The sequence below is a fragment of the Dipteris shenzhenensis genome, chromosome 10 (genome assembly GCF_047967505.1).
Source record: "Dipteris shenzhenensis isolate YYH24624 ecotype China chromosome 10, Dip_SZ_1.0, whole genome shotgun sequence".
In the NCBI taxonomy this organism is placed as follows: Eukaryota; Viridiplantae; Streptophyta; class Polypodiopsida; order Gleicheniales; family Dipteridaceae; genus Dipteris; species Dipteris shenzhenensis.
The window spans coordinates 23,566,867-23,590,805 of NC_141605.1; the positions used below are offsets into that span (position 1 = coordinate 23,566,867).

The 23,939-nt window shown below is 43.1% G+C and overlaps 1 protein-coding gene across 1 annotated transcript; it reads left to right on the plus strand.

Moving 5' to 3' along the window:
* Positions 1-1,717: 1,717 nt before the first annotated feature.
* LOC147897579 (sorting nexin 2B-like) lies at positions 1,718-19,259 on the plus strand. Its single transcript, XM_087380812.1, has 6 exons — positions 1,718-2,071; positions 2,162-3,237; positions 3,384-3,593; positions 14,074-14,334; positions 14,895-14,981; positions 18,585-19,259. Exons 2-6 carry the CDS (start codon positions 2,179-2,181, stop codon positions 18,681-18,683), a joined length of 1,716 nt encoding a protein of 571 aa, XP_087236938.1. The 5' UTR covers positions 1,718-2,071; positions 2,162-2,178; the 3' UTR covers positions 18,684-19,259.
* The last annotated feature ends 4,680 nt before the right edge of the window (positions 19,260-23,939 follow it).

A 23,939-nucleotide genomic window follows, 5' to 3' on the forward strand; every position in this document is an offset into this window, starting at 1 on the left:
TGCCTTATCTTATTAGCCACACATATATTTCCTCATGCCTTGTGAAGGGGTTTGAGCCACACAACCCATATTCCAACCCCTCGCACTTGAAACAGCATCCTGACCTTGAAATATAGGATCTTGGCACCACAAACTGGACTCCCCACAAAGGTCAACCCATCACATGGATACAAGAGCCAACCAACAAAGGAAGAGAGAGAGAGAGAGAGAGAGTCATAGCACAATAACAATGACAAGAAAAAATAATTTGTTTCAATGAGAATGTGACAAAGGATGAGAGAGAGAGAGAGAGAGAGAGAGAGAGAGAGAGAGAGAGAGAGAGAGAGAGCGCAATAACACAATGACAAGAAAAACTAGTCATACAAACATATCAACTTCATGTTTTTAAGACCAAACCCATAAGCATGGGGTACTTGCAATGTAAACTTTTTATTTTAATGGGAAAGTGAGTGAGAGAGAGAGAGAGAGAGAGAGAGAGAGAGAGAGAGAGTATGGAAAAGAACTTTTAATGATTTATTTGATAGTGCATACAAAAGGTCCACACAAAGAGAGAGAGAGAGAGTATGCTTGCCATTTTTGCACACGCTCTCCAAAAAAATGCACCCATAGGATAACCAATACATTTATTGTTGTAAGCTAGTAAGGTAGTTGTGTAGATATTTGCAAAATCAAAATCAACATTTTTCAAGGGTTTTGGTTGATCATGTGAAGCTTGAACATGCAAGAGTTAAACTCAAGTGAGTGGTTTGTTTGTTTGTGCTTCTTCTTTGAGTGCCATCCATCACGGAGATGCAAATGCACATGCACTGGTGTTCACAAAAATTGTCAAACTGTGTACAATGAAACAAGTTTTTAAATTTACCGAGAGATTTATCTTTGTAGTTTTTTAAGGTCGTATTTTGTTTTTCATATTTCAGTTATAGAACTTATCGGAAAGTTTAAGGTTTCCATATCTACAAACTTTTTTTGTTTTTTGTTTAAAAACACACCACACTCACCCACTTGTGGTCCTATCGAGGGGCAACAGGTAGAGGGTTCACAGCCGTGGTCAACTCACACACCCCACACAGATGCATTAGGCTGAATCTCCGAGATTTGAACTGGTGGCTGGAGGATATGCTCAAACCACCAAGGATGTTTGGATGGTTCCCCCGCCATAAAGAAACGCATGGCCTTCAATTTCACTAGCTGCTGCTTTTTCACATGCTCACGCAGGGATCAGAGATGGCAGACTCAGTGGTAGGAGCAAGGAGAGAGAAAGAGAGGAGGGGAGAGGTATGAGAGGCTGACACTGGTGCACACTCAGGAGTCCAAAAGCCATGCTCTATGGGTAATGGAGCTACCTAGATTTTCACGTCCAAATGTCCAGACTGCCAAACATTCGTGCATGTGGCCGCGCTCAAAGCCAAAGTCAAGGAGGTGACAGACGTAAAATTCGACAGTGAACACTGACACGCACACGCACGCGAGGATGCGCACCAGTCACACGACGCATGCAACAAAGCGACACACGTGTGAGGTGTATGACTTGGCTGACTTGGGTCTATATAGTCGTAAAACTCGACTGTGAACACTGACATGCACACACACACGCACACTCACACGAGGATGCACAGAAGTCACACGGCACAAGGCCGCGGCGCATGCGGCAAAGCGGCACACGTGTGAGGTGTATGACTTGGCTGACTTGGGTCTATATAGTCATAAGGGTCGTCTTCTTCAACCTGCCGCTCTTCGCCATCGCCATAGCTTAGCTATCGCCATAGCCACACCTCGCACAGCACCAGATCAAAGGATGCAATCCCAGGGGAACAGATGATACGCACTACAAGATCCAGAGCAAACACCAGAACTCTTCGATAGCAGAAGAAAATCCATGCCTTTACAGCGCGGAATTCTTCGCAGGGAGAAGAACTGCAGTGCCAGCAATCAAAGCAAAGAGTTCTTCCTCATGCTTTCGGATTCCGGCAGGCCTCAGCAGCGGAGCGCAATGCAGATCTCCTCCTTCCAGACCTAATTTCTTCGGATCTCGTTGCTGCTCCAGCCGCCTTCGCACCGCTTGCTTGAACAGGTGTGCTTTTCTTGTCAAGTTCGGGATTTCTGGTGCTTTTCTTGTCAAATTTGAGCTTTCAGAGTTGAATTCGAGCCCTGAATTGAACAGGTGCTCCTAGCGCGGTCATGATGATGGGTCCTGAGGGCGACTATGATCAGAACTCGCGGCTGTACTCGTCCATGGATGCAATGGAAAGTTTAGTTCTTGACTCGTCTCCTCACACTTATCTGTCGACTAGTGACTACAAAAGTGCTATGTCAGGGAGCTTACCCATTGAGGAATCTCATCCTCTATCTTCCCCGAAACAAGATCCATTCCAAAGAAATTCTAGAGAATCGTTTGCTAAGACTACCCAGGACTCTCCCAGAAGCAATGTGAGGGAAGATCAACACGTGCAGCCTCCATCTTATTCTGATACGATGTTCACTCCTTACGTTGGAGTAGCAATGGGTAATGGAAGCTTGAGAGAGTCGGGAAATTTTCTACCTTTGTCATCGTCATCATCTTCCTTCTCTGAGTATCTAACTATCAACGTCTCGCAACCACAACGAGTGCAAGATAATGCCAGCTCGTCGATTGTACCGGGGGGTAACAGCTACATGACGTATCTCATAGTCACTCGCACAAACATTCCACGGTATGGGGGCAACAATTTCTCCGTCAGGAGACGTTTTCGGGACGTGGTCACTCTAGCTGATAGGCTGGCAGAAACTTACAGGGGATATTTTATTCCCTCTCGTCCAGACAAGAATGTCGTGGAGAAACAAGTCATGCAAAAGCAAGAGTTCATTGAACAGCGGAGGGTTGCTATTGAGAAATATCTTGGTAGATTAGCTAGCCATCCGATTATCAGAACGAGTGATGAATTACGGTTGTTCCTGCAGTCTCAGGGGAAGTTGCCTCTGCTACCCACCACGGACATGGCCTCAAGAATGTTGGATGGTGCAGTAAATCTCCCACGTCAGCTTTTTGGTGAGGGAAGTGCTGTAATTACACCACAAGATGTTGCCCAGCCCGCTAAAGGAGGCAGAGATCTTATGCGTTTGTTCAAAGAATTGAAGCAGTCGGTCACAATTGAGTGGGGTGGAGCGAAACCTGCAGTAAATGAGGAAGACAAAGAATTTATGGAAAGGAAAGAGAAATTACAGGATTTTGAACAGCATTTGAGTGAGGCATCACAACGGGTAAGCAAGGCGCTGGTTATATCATCTTTTTGAGAGTATAATGTTTCTTAGGAGAGAAACATGACATTGCTTCATTTTGTCACGAGAGTTTACCTTGTTGCACAGGCTGTGCTTTTTTTCCTAAGCGGTAAAAGTTTTGTATGTAGGCGGAGGCTTTAGTGAAGGCCCAGCAAGAAGTTGGTGAAACCATGGGAGAGCTGGGTTTAGCGTTTATCAAAATGGCTAAATACGAGACAGAAGAAGCTGTCTACAATGCTCAGAGAACCCATGCAGGAGATGCAAAACGAGTGGCTACAGCAGCTGTAAAAGCAAGTCGATTCTATCGGGAGGCAAATGCACAAACGGTTAAGAACTTGGTATGTATCTAATTGTCTTGCATGTCTGAAGTAGCACTTTTCCTGCTGTTGTGCATCGAAAGCATGTGTAGCTGCTTTCGGATTTAGAAGGTCAAGTGTTTTATTCTCGTGCTTTTTGTCATGCTCGTTTTTGTTGTGTCATGATGTAGTGTGATCCTCATAGCATCCTGATGTATAGTCCTGATTGTGCTCATATTCGCCATAGATGCAAAAGTTTCAGAGTAACACCCTCAAACTACTTGCAGCCAGTGGCCATCGATCTTGCTTTGTACTCTTGAAAAATTCCCTTCAGATTTATTCCCTACCCAAATGCACAGAATAGATACCGACAGAGCGATTCTTAAGGAGAATGTTTATAGTGCCTTGGGTGTGAGCTTGTGAATATGACAGAGACAAGGAGATACATAACAAGACTACAAACTAAATAGGCCTAATGGGATATTTGAGAAGGCCGACCAAACCAAAAAGTCTGGAATTAATCCTAGATTAGCCCATTGGATAGGGCATCACCAAGAAACTCAGATTGGAATCAGAAGTCAAATCGGAAAGGTAGTGACCATTCAAACTGAAATTTATAGTCAGACAAATAGAGGGGTTGAAAAACCCTCATCCCAATTTAAAGCATACGTCTAAATCAGCTTGTGACATGTGGCATGATACATAGCAGCAGGCTGATGATGGGGCATGCTGAGGTGGCAGGATGATGTGACAGCAGCGTTGCATAGCAGCCATGCAATTGTCCTTGTCAAGTGGCCACCTGTCCAAGACATGGCTTACTTGCGGAGAGTCTACTTGAAAGTTGACATGTTGGGACACTTGGATTGCATGCATCACTTATGTCTCTCATGCACTACCTGTCATAATACTTGTCCCCTTACTCCATTACTTGTCCTCTACTCCAACTATTGTCCAGGCAATGTCAATCCAGCTCACCAAATTTCAAGGGATATCTCCACCACCTGCCAGTTGAGAAAGGAGACCTAGCCACCCTTGGGGCTATAAAACGAGGGGTAGGGATCCTCCGGCCCTTGGCGGTTCCCCCTCCCCAGGGCTTGTAATTGCCCTCCTCCTTGGAGCCTGTTGGCTCCCATAGGAGGCTTTGCTATCCTCACTCCTCCTGCATAAGCGCTGCTATACTACTGCCCCTCTCTGCTGTCAAAATGCAGCAGAATATACAAACAGAGATAGAGAGCAGATATGTGAATAGAGAGTGACAGCAAACTGTGACTAGAGAGAGAATAGACCGCACCAGAGTATACAGGAAAAACTCTGCAAGTACTGCCGAAAAAACCTCCAAAGAATGATCACAACCCCACGGCAGAACTGTGCAACTCGTGGTCTGCAAACCAACACACTTTTGTGCCGGAAGAGAAACCTGCAAATCAGCATGAGGTAGTGGCTGATTATTGCTTGGTGGAGGGCCTGCAGGAGGCTCATGTTGCCGGTCAAAGTCCTCTTCTGAGGATGGCAGAGGTAACCAAGATTCAAAGGCATCAAACATGTCAACATCTGGCTTAGCTTTGCAGTCCACAAGAGGAGAAGCTGAATGTCCAGCAAAGATTACATCTCTACTGACAATAATCTTCCCAGTATTTGGTTGGTATAACCGATACCCTCTGCTGTCCTGGCTGTAACCAATAAATATGCATTTGATTGCCTTGTCATCAAGCTTATGGCTCAGCTGAGATGGTACATGAACATATGCAAGAGACCCAAAAACTCTCATGTGTGAAAGTGAAGGCTTCCTACCTTTCCATGCTTCATAAGGTGTAACAGTCTTCAATGCCCGTGTAGGTGATCTATTCAGCACATAGTTGGCACACATCACTGCATCAAGCCAAAATTTATTGGGCAAAGACTTGGCCTTAAGCATGCATCTGGCCATCTCCATTGTGGACCTGTTTTTCCTTTCAGAAACAGGATTCTGCTGAGGAGTGTAAGGAGTAGTGCATGAGTGAACAATGCCCCTTGGAGACAGAAATGCATCAAACTCCTTTGACATATACTCTCCCCCCCTATCTGTGTTGAGGGTGAAAGCGTAAGAAAACTTCAGATTTGGCTTTTAAAGGATATATCCAGCAATATCTTGTGAAATCATCAATGAGAGTAATGAAATATTTGTACCCCCCAATGGCTTTTGTCCTCATTGGGCCACAGACATCACTGTGCACTAGTTGCAATTTCCTTTGTGAGAGTTTTGGACAATTCTTTTGAAAAGGAAACCGATGCATCTTACCCAAAAGACAACCCTCACACACATGTTTGGAAACTGTATGAATATGAGGTACATCATTTGCCATCTGATGTGAATGTAGCTTTGCAAGAGCTCTATAATTGAGATGACCCATTCTCTCATGCCAAAGATGAGTTTCAGGAAGCTGTGAATCTGAAATAGCAAATGCTTTAATAGAAAGTGCAGCTGAGTGATGATCAAGGTGATAAAGCCCCTTTTGCAAAGTGCCAGTGTTATGCTCTAGCCGAGATAGCATGACCTCGGATAGATCGGTGGGCATTTTCTCTTAGATGACCAACTTTTGTAATAGTTAATGTGCGTAATTGAAATGGTTAAGAGAAGTAACTGCCAAGGTCCTAGGTGAGGGTGGAATGGCATTGACTAGGTAGTTCTGAGTGCTAAGGCCTAGGTGCACCTAAATGTGCAATAATGCCAAGGGGCAAGTGGGTTTTAGTGTACCCCAAGAGAGGGGTAAAAATGGTGCACCAAGTGGAGAGGCTATAATGATGACATTTGGCAAGGAGAACTATCTAGGGAAATGAGGGTCTCATGGATAAGTATGAATGAAATAACGCATAGATCTGACGATCTACGATCCATGAGAATAGGCTGGGTGGAATAACTTATAGCCATCGCCCGTGATTGCTTTAACGTAGGAAAAGAGATTCAGGCTACAGATAAAATCGTTGACAGATAAAACTGTTGACATTTGGTATCAGAGCATGGTTAGAGGATGAAAGGGGATTCGTGATCTACGACGAAACCTGTGAAGGGAAGGTGGACGGTCAATTTTGGTTGGTGTTCTGCTACGACGACTGGTGTAGGCGACACGCTGATCACAGTGAGGCGCTGACGGGTGATTGATCTGCGCCAAGAGGAGCGTAGGGTCTAGTAAGGGATAGACGTGTTGAGCTTGGGCTCTGTTGACGTTGAGAGAAAGTCGTTAAGCCTGGAATTCGTCACGGGGTCAGACGTGACGCAGCGTTGGTGGCTGTTTTTTGAGAATCGTCCGCCATAGCCAAGAGCTTATGGGTCAAACAAATCGACACTGATTTTGTATGAAGAAGAGTCCAAAAGAAAACCCGACGGGGCTTCTGAAATCGCGACTGGTCGAGGGGGATAAGCAGTCCAAGGAGGTGACGTGACTAACATGCGACGGGCTGTTAGCGTGGAAAAACAGTCGCAGGTGACGGGTAAACGAGGTTGTCGACGTCTGCTCGAATTCGACGGGGTCGTTGGAGCAGGTTCGACAGGAAGAGTGAATCGTCGAGCAATCAGTAGCCGAGCAGGGAGTTTGAAGTGAAGAACAACAGTATATCGCGACTGTTTTTTTGGGACTTGAAATCGGGATAGTGAGCAGAATTGCGACGTGGAGATGGAGGGAAGTCCCAGAGCGGAAGAGATGCAGATTCAGCTAGCAGGATCTTCTCAGAGGTTAGTACCTTGTTTGTTATGTGTGTCTGTTGCTAAGCTAGTGACGAGTGCACCTGATAACATCCTATCTAAGCCCGCAGCAACGGGGTATACATCCTTTAATGATACGGAGTTAATTAAAATGAAAGGGCAAGTGGCCAGTCATGATGTCATTGTGTTGTTTGACTCGGCGTCAACTCACAATGTGATTAACTCCAAGCTCGTGAAGAGGCTGAAATTAAAGACAAGTCCATCTGACTATGCGTATACAGTCAGGATGGCAGATGGAAGTTCAACTGAAGTGTGGGACCAAAGGGTTACCCAGTTGGAGCTTCGGATTCAGGACTATGCTAAGAAGCTTGATTTTGAAATGACCAAGCTTGCTCATGCAGATATAGCCCTGGGTATGGCGTGGCATTCTAGGAAGAATCCAGCCATTGATTGGAAAAAGCACGTATATCAATTCAAGATGAATGATGTGCTTTATGTCTTGCGAGGTCAGAAAGATATACCTCAGGGACCGTTGGTTTCCGTGATGGAAATCCGAAAAGCTCAAGTAGAGTTTTTATTCCTTTGCACAGCATCGGTAGAGCCGGTTGATGATTCTTCGGCTAGCACTGATGTTACGCAAAGTGGTGAGATGGCCAAGCTGGCTAATCTTATAACAGAGGAGTTCTCTGAATGTTTTAGGGATGAACTACCTTATGGGTTACCTCCAGAGCGGAAAGTTCAACATAAGATTGAACTGATCCTGGGGGCAGAACCTGTAAATAGACCTCCCTATAGAATGAGTTTTACTGAAGAGGCGGAGGTGCGTAGACAACTGGAAGAATACCTCAAGTTGGGGCAAATTCAACCAAGTTTCTCACCTTTTGCTTCGCCAGTGATATTAAAGAAGAAAAAGGACGATACGTTTCGCCTCTGTATAGATTACAGAGCATTGAATAATATCACTGTTAAGCACAGGTATCCGATGGCTCGGATTGATGATTTGCTAGATGCATTACATGGAGCCGTGATTTTCAGCAAGATAGATCTTAAGTGCGGCTACCATCAAATCCGGATTAGAGCCGAGGATGTGCATAAAACCGCTTTTAGAAGCAGGTTTGGTCATTATGAGTTTTTGGTAATGCCCTTTGGACTTACCAATGCTCCAGCGACCTTCGTCATGCTTATGAACGATTTACTACGTCCGTATATCGGAAAGTTCGTAGTACATTTCATTGACGATATCCTGATATTCAGTAAAAGTATTACTGAGCATCGTGAACACTTAAGAGTAGTGTTCAGTACTTTGAGGAAAGCCAGTCTCTATGTAAATAAAAAGAAAACTATACTGTGTATGGTTAGGCTTGAATATTTAGGGTTCATAATTACTCCACAGGGGGTAGAAATGGATCCGAAGAAAGTGGCTGCGATACTAACTTGGCCAATCCCTCAGAGTCTGACCGTGTTGCGATCATTCTTGGGATTTGTCCAGTTTTATAGAAGGCATATCAAAGGATATTCCGGAATAGTATCGCCATTGACTGATCTGACCTCAGATAAAGTACCTTTTATTTGGGGACAGAATCAACAGGAAAGTTTTAACACCATAAAACAAGCTGTGGTCTCAGGACCGGTGTTAAAAATAGTTGATCCCCAGAAACCGTTGTTCCTAGAAACCGATGCAAGTGGCATTGCGGTAGGAGCAGTCCTCCTTCAAGAGGGAAGGCCAGTAGCCTTTGAAAGCAAGAAGCTTTCTCCCTCTCAAAGGAATTGGCCAACTCATGAATTGGAGTTGTATGCTGTTATCCATGCTTGAAAACATGGAGGCATTATTTGTATGGTTCAGAGTTTTATGTGGATGTAGATCATGATACTCTGGAACATTTTTGTAAACAGCCTGACTTGAGGGGCCACCAAGCTAGGTGGGCAGAGCTCATGCAAGAGTTTAATTTAACGATTCGGTACCGAAGAGGAAAAGATAATAAGGTGGCTGATGCGTTGTCTCGCATTATGCACAACCTGAGTTTCACGGTATTAGAGAGTGCTCTAATGACCGAGATAAGAGAAACTCAAAAAGTGGACGAGTTTGTCCAGAGCTTATGGCCTAAGGCTCATGTGTTAAAACCCGGGGAAAATGTGAAGGATGACCTGGCATCCAGAAAAGGCCAAACATATGCAAGATATACCATAAGGGATGGTATGCTAGTTAGAAATGGCAAGGTTGTAGTACCTGGTCAGAATGATCTCAGGCAGAGAGTCATTCGACAATGCCATGATAGCCCGTGTGCGGGACATCCAGGAGTCGAGAAGACATATGATCTCGTGAAGCGAGATTTCTTTTGGCCAAAGATGAAAAAGCATATTCATGAATATGTGACACGGTGTTTTTCGTGTCAGGTAAGCAAGGCCGAGCGGGTGAAGCCACCCGGACTTTTACAGCCCTTGGAGATACCACTAAGTAAGTGGGAGAGCATTTCCATGGACTTTATTGTAGGGCTGCCTACGACACAAGGAGGGTATGATTCTATCCTTGTGGTGGTTGATCGTCTAACCAAGATGGCTCACTTCATTCCGACTAGGGAGTCTGTTAGTGCCCCGCAAGTGGCGGATTTGTTTATCAGACATATATTTCGTCTGCATGGATTGCCTAGATCCATAGTGTCAGACAGAGATGTCAGATTTACCGGTCATTTTTGGACAGCGGTTTTGAGACACTAAGGACTGAGTTGGGAATGAGTAGTGGGGATCATTCTGAGACGGATGGTCAGACGGAGAGGGTCAACCAGACTTTAGAGGATATGCTGTGGGCATATGTGTCATTGAGGCAACATACATGGGACAAGTGGTTGCCATTGTTGGAGTTTGCCTACAATGATAGGAAACATTCCTCTACCGGGTTCAGTCCGTTTGAACTGAACTATGGTTATAGACCAGCCAATCCAACTATAGTTGGAGTACCTCAGAAAGTGCCTAGTGCCGCGAACTTTGTAGTTCAGATGCGGGAGATGCTAGGACTTGCGAGAGCTAATATCCGCCAGGCTATGGATAGAGCCAAGGTGTATGCGGATGAAAATCGGTCTATAAGAGTATTTAAAGAAGGAGAAAAAGTTTTTCTCAGAGTTCCTTCGCACTCGAAGTCGTTGACTTCAGGAGAGTGTGCTAAGTTATCACCTCGATACTGTGGGCCGTGGTTAATTCTAAAGAGAATAGGCAGTGTAGCCTATAAATTGGAATTGCCACAGGGGTGTAAGGTGCACCCGGTTTTTCATGTTTCGCGCTTAAAGAAATTTTTGCATACAGGTGACTCACTAATCGAAGGTGTGGTTTTGTTTCAGGAGATAGAGGATATTGCGAGGCGCAAACCAACAAGAATCCTGGACCGAGGAACAATGCAAATACGAAATCGGAAGATACCCACGGTGTTGGTTGCATGGCATGGTCAGCCTCTATCGGAAGCTACCTGGGAATCCGTATACCAGTTACGGAGAGCGTTCCCAGATTTCATCATCGAGGACGCTGATGCTTGAAGAGAGAAGGAATGTTATGCTCTAGCCGAGATAGCATGACCTCGGATAGATCGGTGGGCATTTTCTCTTAGATGACCAACTTTTGTAATAGTTAATGTGCGTAATTGAAATGGTCAAGAGAAGTAACTGCCAAGGTCCTAGGTGAGGGTGGAATGGCATTGACTAGGTAGTTCTGAGTGCTAATGCCTAGGTGCACCTAAATGTGCAATAATGCCAAGGGGCAAGTGGGTTTTAATGTACCCCAAGAGAGGGGTAAAAATGGTGCACCAAGTGGAGAGGCTATAATGATGACATTTGGCAAGGAGAACTATCTAGGGAAATGAGGGTCTCATGGATAAGTATGAATGAAATAACGCATAGATCTGACGATCTACGATCCATGAGAATAGGCTGGGTGGAATAACTTATAGCCATCGCCCGTGATTGCTTTAACGTAGGAAAAGAGATTCAGGCTATAGATAAAATCGTTGACAGATAAAACTGTTGACAGCCAGTGAGAACTATGGCATTGTCATCACGAACTTCAATTCCAGGCACAAAGAGAACATTTGTCAAAGTGACAGGATGACTTGAAATAGATGTGAGCTGCACATCTCCAATTCCTTTTACAGCATATGAAGCATTATTAGCACATGTGACAGTCCCCCCTCGAGGTGCATCAGCTAAAGAGTGAAACAACTGTCTGCAAGATGTGACATGCTTGGAAGCACCACTATCAAAGTACCAGGACTGAGCATCATTAGCAATAAAGAATGCATCAGCTTTGGAAGGATCAAATGAGCAATGGACAGCCCATGCCCAATCATCCTGAAGAGCATGTGCATGTGAAGCATCTGCTGGCTCATGGGATTCAATAGCATGTGAGGCATTAACTGTCAATCCTGCTTTCTTTTTCTCCGAAGGAATGTGCTTCCTGCATTCTGAAATGTCATGTCCAGGATTGCGACAATAGTTGCATCTTTTCTTCTTTGACTTATTTGCTGTATTTTTAGATGCATGGGAGGAATTGCAGCTGCTATGCGTAGATTTTGGCTTGCCCATAAGCTTGGAAGCCTTGCCTCTTCCTGTCTGCTGTGAAGCAAATGCATGATCAGGAATAATGGCTTGTCTATTAGCTCGACTTTGCTCTTCCTGCAAAAGCAAAGTAACTAGCTGATCAAAAGAATAGTGGTCTGGATTACCCATGGCCACTAATCGAAGGGTTGTAGCAAACCCTTGATATGTATCTGGCAGTCCATTCAGTGTGGTACTGACAAGCTGTGAATTTGGCACCACCTCATCAATGTTGGCAAGTTGTTCCATGAGGTCCTTGACCTTTGTCAGGCATCCATAGAGTCACCTTCATCCATAATGGCTTGTCTATTAGCTCGACTTTGCTCTTTCTGCAAAAGCAAAGTAACTAGCTGATCAAAAGAATAGTGGTCTGGATTACCCATGGCCACTAATCGAAGGGTTGTAGCAAACCCTTGATATGTATTTGGCAGTCCATTCAGTGTGGTACTGACAAGCTGTGAATTTGGCACCACCTCATCAATGTTGGCAAGTTGTTCCATGAGGTCCTTGACCTTTGTCAGGTATGCATCCATAGAGTCACCTTCATTCATACTGACTTCCTGTAATTGCCTTCTCAAATATGCAACACGTGCTTCATTGCAAATCTGATAGAGAGAAGCCAATTTATCCCAAGCATCCTTTGCTGTCCTGCAAGACCGGATGTGTGGAATAATGATTCTCTTGCATGATAAAGCAATGCATGAATGTGCATTTGCATCTCTTGCATCCCATCTTGGCTGTTCCTGAGTTGGAAGAGTAGTAGCAGGAGTGCTAGAAGATGAGGCATCATGAGGAGTATCCCCTGCAGAGGGACCAGCAGTAGAGGCAACCACTGTAGCATTGGCTGGCCTCAGATCAACCCCAGAAACAATATTCCACAAATTCTTTGCAACAAGGAAATGTTTCATGAGATAAGACCACATCGGATAGTTAGTGCCATCCGTGAAAATGCAGAAAAAGCCCCAAATTTTGCTGAAATTTTTGCAAATGTGACCCATCTCCAATCTGTCCCAATGTATTGCAATCAAAAGCGAAATTGCAGACCAAATCCCAAAAATAGCCTCAAGGCTTGCAACTGCAAAATTAGGACTTGCTGTTCACAAATTGTCTGCAAAAGTGCACCTGTCCCAAAGTATGGACCTCAAAATGTAGGCTTTCCAAGCTGTTGAAATGGCTTGAGAAGATTTCAAACAGTAGAAGGAAGATAAGGAGGGCAAAAGCCCTCAAAAGCCCCAAATTTTGAGAATACTCTGCAAATGATTTCACACGTGCAAAGGTTGTACCAAATTTCGGAGCAAGTACGGTGCAGATACAACGTACGGCGTAGGTATTGAGTGCAGTGCACGGAAGCAAGTATGTGGCTGTACGATGCAAGTACGTTGTACGGAACAGTACGTGGCTGTATGGAACAGTACGCAAGTACATGGTTGTACGGAACAGTACGCAAGTACGTGGCTGTACGATGTACATGCGCATGTACACAGGTGGTATAGACATAGTACTGAGTAGGTTGTACGGGGTTGTACGGTGGCGCAAGTACTGAAGTACGGATCTGTACGGTGGTTGAAGTACGGAACTGTATGGCATGTCATGTACAGAATGGATACAAGACCTTCCGTACGCTTGTACGGCACAGTACGGACCTGTATGCAGGCTTTGAGTACAATTGTCCGTACAATCGTCCGGACTGTACGGAAGGGGGTGCAGGGAGTTGGGGGGCAGGAAGACAAGTCGAGCCTAGCTCTGATACCATTGAAGGGATGGGTAGACCAAAGTGAACACGTACAAGGTGCAAGGGTTGATAGAGTCTGCCGTCACGTCAACTAGGATAATGAAAATAGAGAGTACAAGGTACTTGTACCTAGACCTAGGACTAAGTGTCCTAGGTGTCACATAGGACTAAGTGTCCTATGTGGCCTAAAAGGCACTAACACTACAAGTGCCTATATTTATGCCTACAAGGCACATACCATGGCCTATAGGGCATCACTAGAACCACCAGGAGATGGCCTACAATTGTTAAATATATTTCCTTGTTTTTTTGGGGAGGGGGAATGAAGCCTCGAGACAAATCTAGTTTAAAAGAAATGGGGGCCTTTTCAAATTGAATAAGAGTTAAGAAAAATGATCAAGGATGCATGTGGATATTATTAATTGGGTATATTTGCATTATAAAGTTTTGATATTTGTGAAATTCATGGCTTCTTTATCTTCGATTTTTTGAAAATGCAGTTTATGGTGACATTTTTCTTTCTTGATGCGGCAGGATCAACTGCACGAGTATCTTAGTTTGATGCAATCAGTGCATACAGCCTTCAATGATCGGTCAAATGCTTTGCTAACTGTGCAAACATTGATGACAGAACTCTCTTCTATGTTTACAAGAATTGAAAAGCTTGAGGTTGCCTCTTCAAAGATATTTGGCGGTGACAGATCAAGGAATTATAAAATAGAAGAGCTGAAAGAGGCAATTAATACGACTGAAGAAGCACGAGATAGTGCATTGAGGGAATATGAACGCATTAAGGTGTGCCATCTCACCTTTCTTCTCCGCCTTTAAGCTGAATATTATTCTCAGGACATTGATTTTACGCATGATGAAGATAAGAAGTGGCAGGATTAAGCAAGCTATTTTGGAGCCAAGTTGGTGTTATCTTTGTCTCCTGTTTTTGTCCAATGAAGCCATTCTATATAATTGCTATGTCAAATCACATATGGAGTTTCTGTGCATTTTGGTTTTTGATCCTTTTTTTCTTATCAATAAAACATCCTTTTTATCAATTCAACATCTAATATTATGATTGTTAAAATTGACATGACATTCTTATGTAACTCCTAAGTGTCCTGAACTAGTTCTTTTTGCCAACTTCAGAAAAACAACATTTTCCTCTTTGAATTGGCATTGTATGTCGGCTTTAAATTCTCATTTGTTTTCTGCTAATAACTGGTTTGTGCATTCCACTAATAAACCATGTTAATCTAAAAGTGAACTTACCTTTGCGTGTCCCCCCCCCCCCTACTCCCCCCCAAAAAAAGAAGGAAAGAAAGAAAGAAAGAAAACTCACCTGGTTTCTTTTGGACTTACAGGAAATCAACCGAATCGAGCTAGAGCGTTTTGATCGTGAACGGCAAAGAGACTTCTCAGAGATGCTCAAAGGTTTTATTCACAATCAGGTACACATTTATCTTGAGAGAGAGTATAATAGCCCCAGAAGATTTCAACCATTCTAAGTTTTTCTCCTCTCAATTGAATAATTTCAATTTGCTGCTAACATATTATGCATGCTAAGACGGATTTATTAAGCAATGAGGATTCATGGCTGCCCTGTGAGCACCAGGCCAGGTTCATAGGGTGCTTTTGCAAATAGAGTCCCATCAGGGCAGTGTAGAAGCCTGTAGGCCCCCTGTCAAGGGTCAAGCAAAGGGACAGTGCGGGGGGCAGCAATGTGCTATGTGCAGCCATTAATTTTTTGCTTATCTGTTGGACCTGCTAAACATGCTTAGAGATTTGAGCAAGCTACTAAATATTATAATGAGCAGTAAAGAAAGACTCATGGGTACTATTGTTAGAGAAAAGGATTGTTTGCTACTACGGCCAACCCAACGCAGCGGAATAAAGAAAGGGCTTGAGATCTTACAACAAGAACTTTAATATGCCAACTCAATCTATGTGCTTATAGAGAGTACGTTGATATGGAGAGAATACACACGTATATTCAGCCAAACAAATCTCATTAATAGAAGGTATATGTCCAAGTACAAAATATAGTGAGAATTGTGACAACACCATCAGGAGAGCCATGATTTATGCTAAGTTAAATGAGTTAAAAAGTGTAATGAAAGAGGAAGGCTATGCACCAGATTTATGTTTAGTGTTCGATTCAATATCTGACAAGGATAAGGAAGATGCCCTATTTGGACACTGTGAGAAGCTGGCCATAGGTTTTGGCCTTCTTACGACAGCCAAAGGTGCAACTATCCGAGTAACGAAAAATCTTATGTGGCAGCCAGGCATGTGGTGTGTGTGTACATATATAGCTGCCATAATGGCACCCCTAATCTCTCTCAGTGTGTGCCATCTGGTACAGTATGTCATTCTCCCCCATGTCCTGACATGGGGGCTCACAATTGGGGAGGTGATCCTCATATTCCAACACCCCCTCACCACACCCACATGTCGATTCTCATGCTCATGCTCCATCAGCTCCCTCAAAAAAGATCTCTGAGACAAGTAGAGGGTGTTAACAACATTGATCCATCTACCCACATCTCTAGGTCCTGATCCGCAAATGCACGAACAATCAAATCCAGTCTGGAACATTGGTACACCTTTGGTCCAACTCGCTAATGCTTTGGAGACTTCAGAATCCCAAGGCATCAACATAACCATCCAGTCATCGCTCTTAGAAGATAGGGACCAACCAAACCTCGCAAGGTACGTGCATTAAACCGGCACCATCCGCCTCCTGTAGGCTTTGACAGAACCGTCATTTGGTCTTTCTAGCATCATGTAACTGGGCTTGCCTGGAGTAGTCTTGTGATCATCACCTTTGATCCGCAACTGGAACTTGTCAAACTCTTTGTTGCTAACCTTGAAGGTAATCTTGCAGCAAACGTTGAAGGCATCCGTGATGAGAGATCCCCCTCTCTCTGTACTACCTTCCACTCTCCATTGAACTGAGAGCACCTGTAAGAACACTAGTCCCCAGGCAATCTATTGAAATTTCCAGCAAAACATAATTATAACACATATGCTGGAATTTCAGTTTATGTACCTCCCAAAAGTACCATGATCCTCCATGCCTATGGGTAACCTTGTACTTATGCTCTCATTAGTAAGCTCTTGCTCATCAAGTTCCATCTCTGGGTGTGTCCCTTGCTTTTGCAGGTGGTGCTGGGCCTGGTTCATGACTGAGCAACATTCTCCATCCTCCATCACGGAGTCTACATCTGTGCATCGTGCCTTCTGTTATCTCCTAGATCTACCCGGCCACTAGATGACTGCGAACCTTCACTTTTCAGATAAGATAGTTAGTTCCGTCCAGCTTCTTAGACTCTCCAAAGTTTGGAATGAGTGGATTGGATCCCATGGTAGGTGTAGATGACTGGAACTGTCCTGATCAGTTACTGCAAGTCATGTGAATACTCTTCCTCCGCGGCATGGTCTCCACCCTTTAGTGTGGTGAATGCCCGTCGTGTGTTGATCTCCAAGAAGCTAGAGCTTGTGAGATGCTCTGCTCTGATACCATGTTAGAGATAAGCTATGTGTGATGGAATTTATGGTTTTCAACCTTATGAGTGACTATCATGAGATTGAAACTACACTATGTTGTGTTTTTAGAGGATGAGTTTGGGAATGTTCCTGGATTCATCTAGGTATATGCTTATGTCGTATTAGCGGACATGCAAATTTCACCTTGTGAAGTTTTCGTCCATGTTGTGGCCTGCTGGTATTGTGATAATTCTTTCTATCTAAATGGTGTGTTGCCCTATCAGCTAGATTTAGATGCTCGTTTGGGAGAGACTAAATGAAATCGTTTAGACTTCACAAGGAGTTGTAGCTTGAATGAAGAGATTTTGGACTACTTTTTGATTAGCCTTCTCCTTTAGTGCTAGCCTTCGTCATGGCTGAGTCTGCCCTTCACCTCCTGAGTGCCGATAGAAACTCAGTACGAAGACTTTGCATAAATGGATGCTCAACTACACCCACTGTTGGGCGCTGATGATGTCAGTGGGGATGTCATAGTAGCTAGTCCCTGCTATGCGTGATTGAGTTTATGGTTTTCAACCTTATGAGTGACGATCATGAGATTGAAACTGCACTATGTTGTGTTTTTAGAGGATGAGTTTGGGACTGTTCCTGGATTCATCTAGGTATATATATTCTAGTCTTACAAAGGTATATATATATATATATATAGATAAGTTGCTTGCTACAGCCAACCCTAAGGCAGCGGAATAAAGAAAGGTATTGAGATTTCACAACAAAAACTTTAATGCCAACTCACTCTGTGAGCTGATTTATAGAGAGAATACTTTGGATATGGAGAGAATACACACAGATATTCAACCAAACAATTCTCATAAATAGAGGTATGTCCAAGTACAAAATATAGCCATAACCGTGGCAACACCATCAGCAAACATACGCTGAGGTAACAGGCTCTGTTTGCTGATCCCTCTGCTGTAGACCCCTTCTAGATCACTGCATTTTCCTGAAGCTCTGTCAAGCGTATCAAAGCCTCCTTCTCAACATCATCGAGTCTGAGTGTATGGCAGCCACTGCAGACATAAGTGAAGGAATGTGGCTTTGAAGATTAATTGGTGATCTTGGGTTAAGAGAGGAAAGCTCAGTTTCTCATGGTATTGATCACCAATCCTTCATAGTTTTGGTCACGATACCTGTGAATTTTTTGAAAAGAAAGCACATTCATATCTGTTTGATGTTTCTTACACAAATGGTCTGGGAGCTATTTTCACCAAGGCATTACCAAAGGACTACTTTTCTTAAGCAGACATCTCCTTCATATTCCGGATAGAGGGAGATCCGTAAATCATGTGATGCAGCCTTGAAGTGAAAGCCATGCAACCAATCTTGTCAATAGGGTGGGTTTAATGGCTGTGAAGCCGTGTTTGCATATGCCTTATATACTTCGACATGTAGTTTTACAGCTTGTTGACCTGATTATCTTGGTTTTAGAGAGAGAGAGAGAGAGAGAGAGAGAGAGAGAGCTGCTTCAGTAACTTTCTCATCTTTTGTGTTCTGTGGCTTTGTAGGTGGGATATGCAGAAAAAATTGCAAACGTTTGGTCCCAGGCTGCAGAAGAATCCAATTTTCATGCAAAAGTTTACGAGTCACCCATTTTTAGGATATAGGGTCCCTCATAATATAGTGTCGTCTGTAGAAATTATCTGCCTGAAGCTTCTAATTTGCTCGTGCACTACTGTCTGCAAAAGCAGTTTAGGCAGTCTGGTTGCAGTGAAGAATTATAGTTTGGAAACCATTTTGGTGGTTCCAACCAGCAGCTTAAAAGTTTCATACTGCAAGAGTTCTGTGTACGTCAAATCTACTTAGTATGAAGGCTTAATGCTTGAGAGTTTTGGATAAATGAAAGAAAGCTGGTCTCATATTCAGTTCTATTGTTATGATGGAAAAATCTGCTACCTGCTACATTTCTTGCAAATGTTGCGATGTTGTGGCATTTTCCTGGAGCACATCATATGATCAGTGTAGGTCAGAACCAAGACAAAGAAACTGAGCCAAAGACCTAGGATGGGCACAAATATATGTGAATGCTCTGTTTTTGCATCTTTGTGATAGCATGATTTGTAGCTTGATATGCAGAACAGCATATCAAACCTGTAGTGTGTATGCCTGTTGACTCGGTACGTTTTTTCAAGCTGGAGATGCAAAAGAATTTGGTGCTGTAAAAAATGCCGATTGCCTATATTTATCTGTACTTCAAAAGCTTTGGACTTGTCTCTGTTAATGTCTGTATTCTATGGCCCTTCTTTAAATCTTCTGTCACCTTGTCCCTGTTGTTGAAAAGAACCTCCAGTTTCCTTATTGCTGCAGTGGTATTTCATGAACAGTTAATAGGACCAACGGATACTTAATATGAAACAAAAAGTGTTCTATGACATACTAAGGTGCTTGTAATGTCTTAATCTGTAGAGGTTGACATGATCCATGTTTCTTTGTCTGGGTGAGATTTATAAAAAATCACACACTTACGCTCTATGAGATTGCAACATTCAAACTGCACTGCCTTTGTGTTATGAGGGGGAAGAAATTCATGTGCTAAGCAACCTGGGTGTAAGGCCATCAGTCATACAATTGACACACCTGCAGACATGGGGTCCGGCTGATCTAGCATGATCACGTCGTAACCAATCGGGGAACCCAATCATCTGCAGGCAAAAAGGCCAGCGTACAAGCAGGGAAACTAGCACTTGCATTGTCGGAGGCATTTGACTTGTTTTTTGAGGTATCTCCACTCGCCAGTTTTTGGGCAGTGAATGCCCCCCCACTAGTGAAGTAGCTGGTTGGGGGTTCCTGCAGTGCAAAATCAGTAAAAGGAGGGAGCCCTGTAAAAACAGCTAGCTCAAGGAGAGCCCATTCCATTCCTGAATCCACCGTACCGGTATATTCAATGCGGTTCTATCAGCATATTACTTTGGTCATGCAGAAGTGGGTGGGAAAGAAATTCATATTTCAGAATCAGCATAAAAAACCTGATTCAGCCATTTTTTGAAAATCTTTTGGTTTTGGGAGATGGCACTTCCTCAGGCTTCGTTTGGGCCCCTACTTGGGGAATGGATTGGACTGTAGTTGTTACTTGCTCTTTTCCCACTTTGCCCCATGTCAATCGGCAATTCATCCCTTCAGGAACCAAAGAATTTTGAAGATAGAAGGGGAATTGGTCAAGTTCCTTAAAGGTTCTTCGTTTCTGCCAAAAATGATTGGAAAAAAGAAAAGGTTTTATTTTGTAGACATAGCAAGCCATTTTTCGAACATAAGATTTGGGAACCCTAGCAACTTAGTGCTTTATCTTTGCTGAAGCGCTTTTGTGTGTTTGCGGGAGAAAAATGCCACTCTCTACCTACACATTCCCTAATTGTTTGCATCTCAGTACACTTGAATTTGCTACTTGAACAATTGAATCTGTCACCGTAGTCAAATGCGGTACTGAGATTTTAAATTGCTTGGGCTACTAACTTGTGTTAAATTTGTCAGTGACATCATCAATCTCGTACAAGCTCATTTCTAAGAAACTTCATGAGGCTTACACACGAGGTGTGAAGCTTTTTAGTGATGAGTCCCCCACTTAGAGGCAACAATGCGCATATGCGCTAGTGTTTTCGAGCAAGCCTAGGAAGGTCGCCTTGTAATGGGGTTCATTTGATAATGACAATCAAGTTTGGATGTTATTGGTTCCCTGATTCCTACTTAAGGTGCCCACCCCTCCGTCTCACACACACGCGCGCTCATAGATTTGTTCTAGTTGATTGTCTTAGGTATGTCACATGGAGGTGGTGGATTTTGAAAATTTGACTATGATGGTGTACATGGTTGCATTTCCATTCAATTAAGGCTAATTGTGCGCTATATCTAGTATAGCGTTGACCAAGCACAATTTGTGAGATAGATTCCTCCACACAAATGTAAGTACCTTTGTAACTCAAAGTAGGAATTTATGCCCTTCATCCTTAACCATGGAGACCTTGGTAATTGATCCCTCTAATTGGAATGCCATGGATTGGGGGGGAGAGAGAGAGAGAGAGAGAGGTGTGCATGCATAAGATGATTAATGTTATAATGGACAAGTACAACTTTATCTTTTAGGGTTAGGGTTTGTCCCTATGCTCTTTAGAGTCCTCTCTGAAATAGTGTAATTTTTTCGTAACATGCATTGGGTGAGTAGGGTGCATGTGCAAGATGTCTTTTTGGATTTTCTAGTGCATATAATAGCAACCAAGATCAAGCAAGAAAAATACCTGAGCACAGTGATTATGCAATTGCAAGTATGTACATTGAGTACATCTTGACAACTCAACCATTATTTCCTCTTGTTAAGTTGCAGTTTGTTTTGAAGAATACCAAGAAGTTGACAAAAGTAGTAGAATTTGTGGAGGGATACTGGTTTGGCAAAGATATCTGCAACTTTTTATTGTGTCAGAACATAAACAAGATCAATCTCACCCATTGAGGAGCTTTTCTCACAGATGAAGTGATAATGAACCTCAATATGCTTTGTTCTAGCATGAGTTTCTTGCCAACTGAATACTGCCAACTGGATGCTGTCCATGTTATGTGAATAGAGTGTAGTGGGATCACTTAGGTTCTGAGAGTATCCTTTTGAACCAGATTGCTTCAAGAGATAGCATTAGTATTTTGATTCAATAGATGATAAAGCTATTGTTGGATGCTTCTTGCTCTACCATAACAAGGTTATTGAGAAAATGGTGTATACTATCATCCAACTACCATCTCAATTTGCATCAATAGAACCATAAAGGTCTAGATCGGTGGATCTGTCATATTTGAGTCCGTAATCCCATGTATCACAGAGACACCTTAGCTGTCAACACTCTTGAATGGGCTAGGCCCTCAAGACGGGATGCTAGATTGGACACGTGGAACCAGATCATCGTAGTTTGGGTTGATAATTGCCTTGCAAGACTTTGTTGACATCATAAGCAGGGGATTGTTCTATCAAGGTAGCCTAGGTAACATTTTGGGATGAGGATGAAAGACATAAAATGAACTTTAGCTTTGAAGACTAATGCCTCGTCACCATGCTAGCAGCTTGTATTGGAAATCTTATGCAGACTTCTTTGACATTAGGGGTGGGTAACAAAATTGTAGGGGAGAGCTCTCAAGGTGCAGTCGTGGGCTCTGGGGAGGAAGGCCCATCCTATGAATCTATGGGATGGGTTCAATGCAACATAGTGTACTAATGTGACAAAGATGATAAACGAGGAATTTGAAAGCAAAATGAGTGAGTGGAAGCAACGCTTGAACTATAGATGAAACGACTAGGTGAAGAAGGTGAAGGTCACACCACTCAAGTACATCAAGTACTCAAGACGGTTAAGGTCACACCACTCAAGTACATCAAAGTCATATGGCAGGATCCATCTCAAGACATTGCGAAGAAGAAAAGTGATGACTCTCCCTATCTCAAAGACTTTGAAATTAAAGGGCACGAAGAACCCACACCATTTGACATGACACATAGATGAAATCCACTCCATCAACGTTTGAAATCAAAGGGGCAAGCAAAACTCACTCTAGTGGACTTTGAAATCAAAGGGGTAGACAAATCCCAACATGAGACATGTATGAAAGGGGAAGGAATCTCATATTAGTTCAATGGAAATATTGTAGAGGCGACTGACACTTTGGAGTGTTGCTCGAATGTTTTGCTTTCTTTCTCCTATTGCCACTCAAGTTTAAGGGTCATGACAAATTGCTGATGTGGCCACCACACTCCTTCTTTGAGGAGTGTGGCATGTGAATCCTATGGTTTGGGCAAGCACTATCATTTGCAATTTGGAAATTGAAGCCCTGTGTGGGACCTGAGATCATGGCACTCTATTTTGTTTCTATGTTTTGTTGTTATCACATTTTTGGTATTTTGGTCATCCGAATATTGATATTGCTCCTTTTTGAAACGCAAATATGGGAAATCAATTCATAAAAAAATTGTATATGAAAGAGTTATAAGAATTTCCAACAAGCTACAACTTTGATACTTTGAAATTTACATGGTTCAATCGTTTGCATGGTGAAATGATGATCCAAACATCATGGAAAAGCACTTTGGACTGTTTTTTTGCTTGGGATTTTGTGTCAAATTCTAAAAGTCAGATTTGAGGCCGACGAAGATGGACCTTGGCACAAAGACATGAATAGCAAAGTTGTAGAATGAAGAGACAATTAAAATGTTGTCTTATTCATTATTCTAAGATCGTGCACCATTTGGTAGATACAGAGCTTTGAACAAGGCTGTTTTTCTCATGCTACTTATTATACTTTATATAGTGAATGTGCTAAATCAAGGTGATGGCTTTCTTTTTGGAAGGCACGGCTTGGTTTGAGAATGGCCACCAGCAATCATAGTCCCTTTCGGCTTTCTTTGTAATTGTCTACCCGAGTCATGTGGCAACATTCTTTTTTCCCTTTTTGTATCTTCTTTTTTGGTTTCCCATCCAAAAACGTCCAAAAAAATAATTCACTCCAAAATATATTGCTCAAACTAGCAATAATAAAGAAATACAAAATTGGCCCATGGCCATAAATGCACTGTGCGACACCTCGATCGGTACCCTCGCACTAACTCCAATCCTCGCTATGAGTTCCATCACCTGTACTCAAGCCGCCAATTACATTAGTTATTAACAATTGATTGAATGAATCACCAAATCAACCGATCCCAACATAACCACGCTCAAAGCACAATAATCAAGCACAACACCAACAACACTAGCGACATCAGTATTAACATGGAATCACCCACAATACTGACCATCTAGCATGGCAAAACACAAGCTAGTCAGGTGTCCCCAGCTAACACACAAAGTATCCACTAGCACCCCGTCGCGTCCGGTGCGCTCCTATGGAGTACT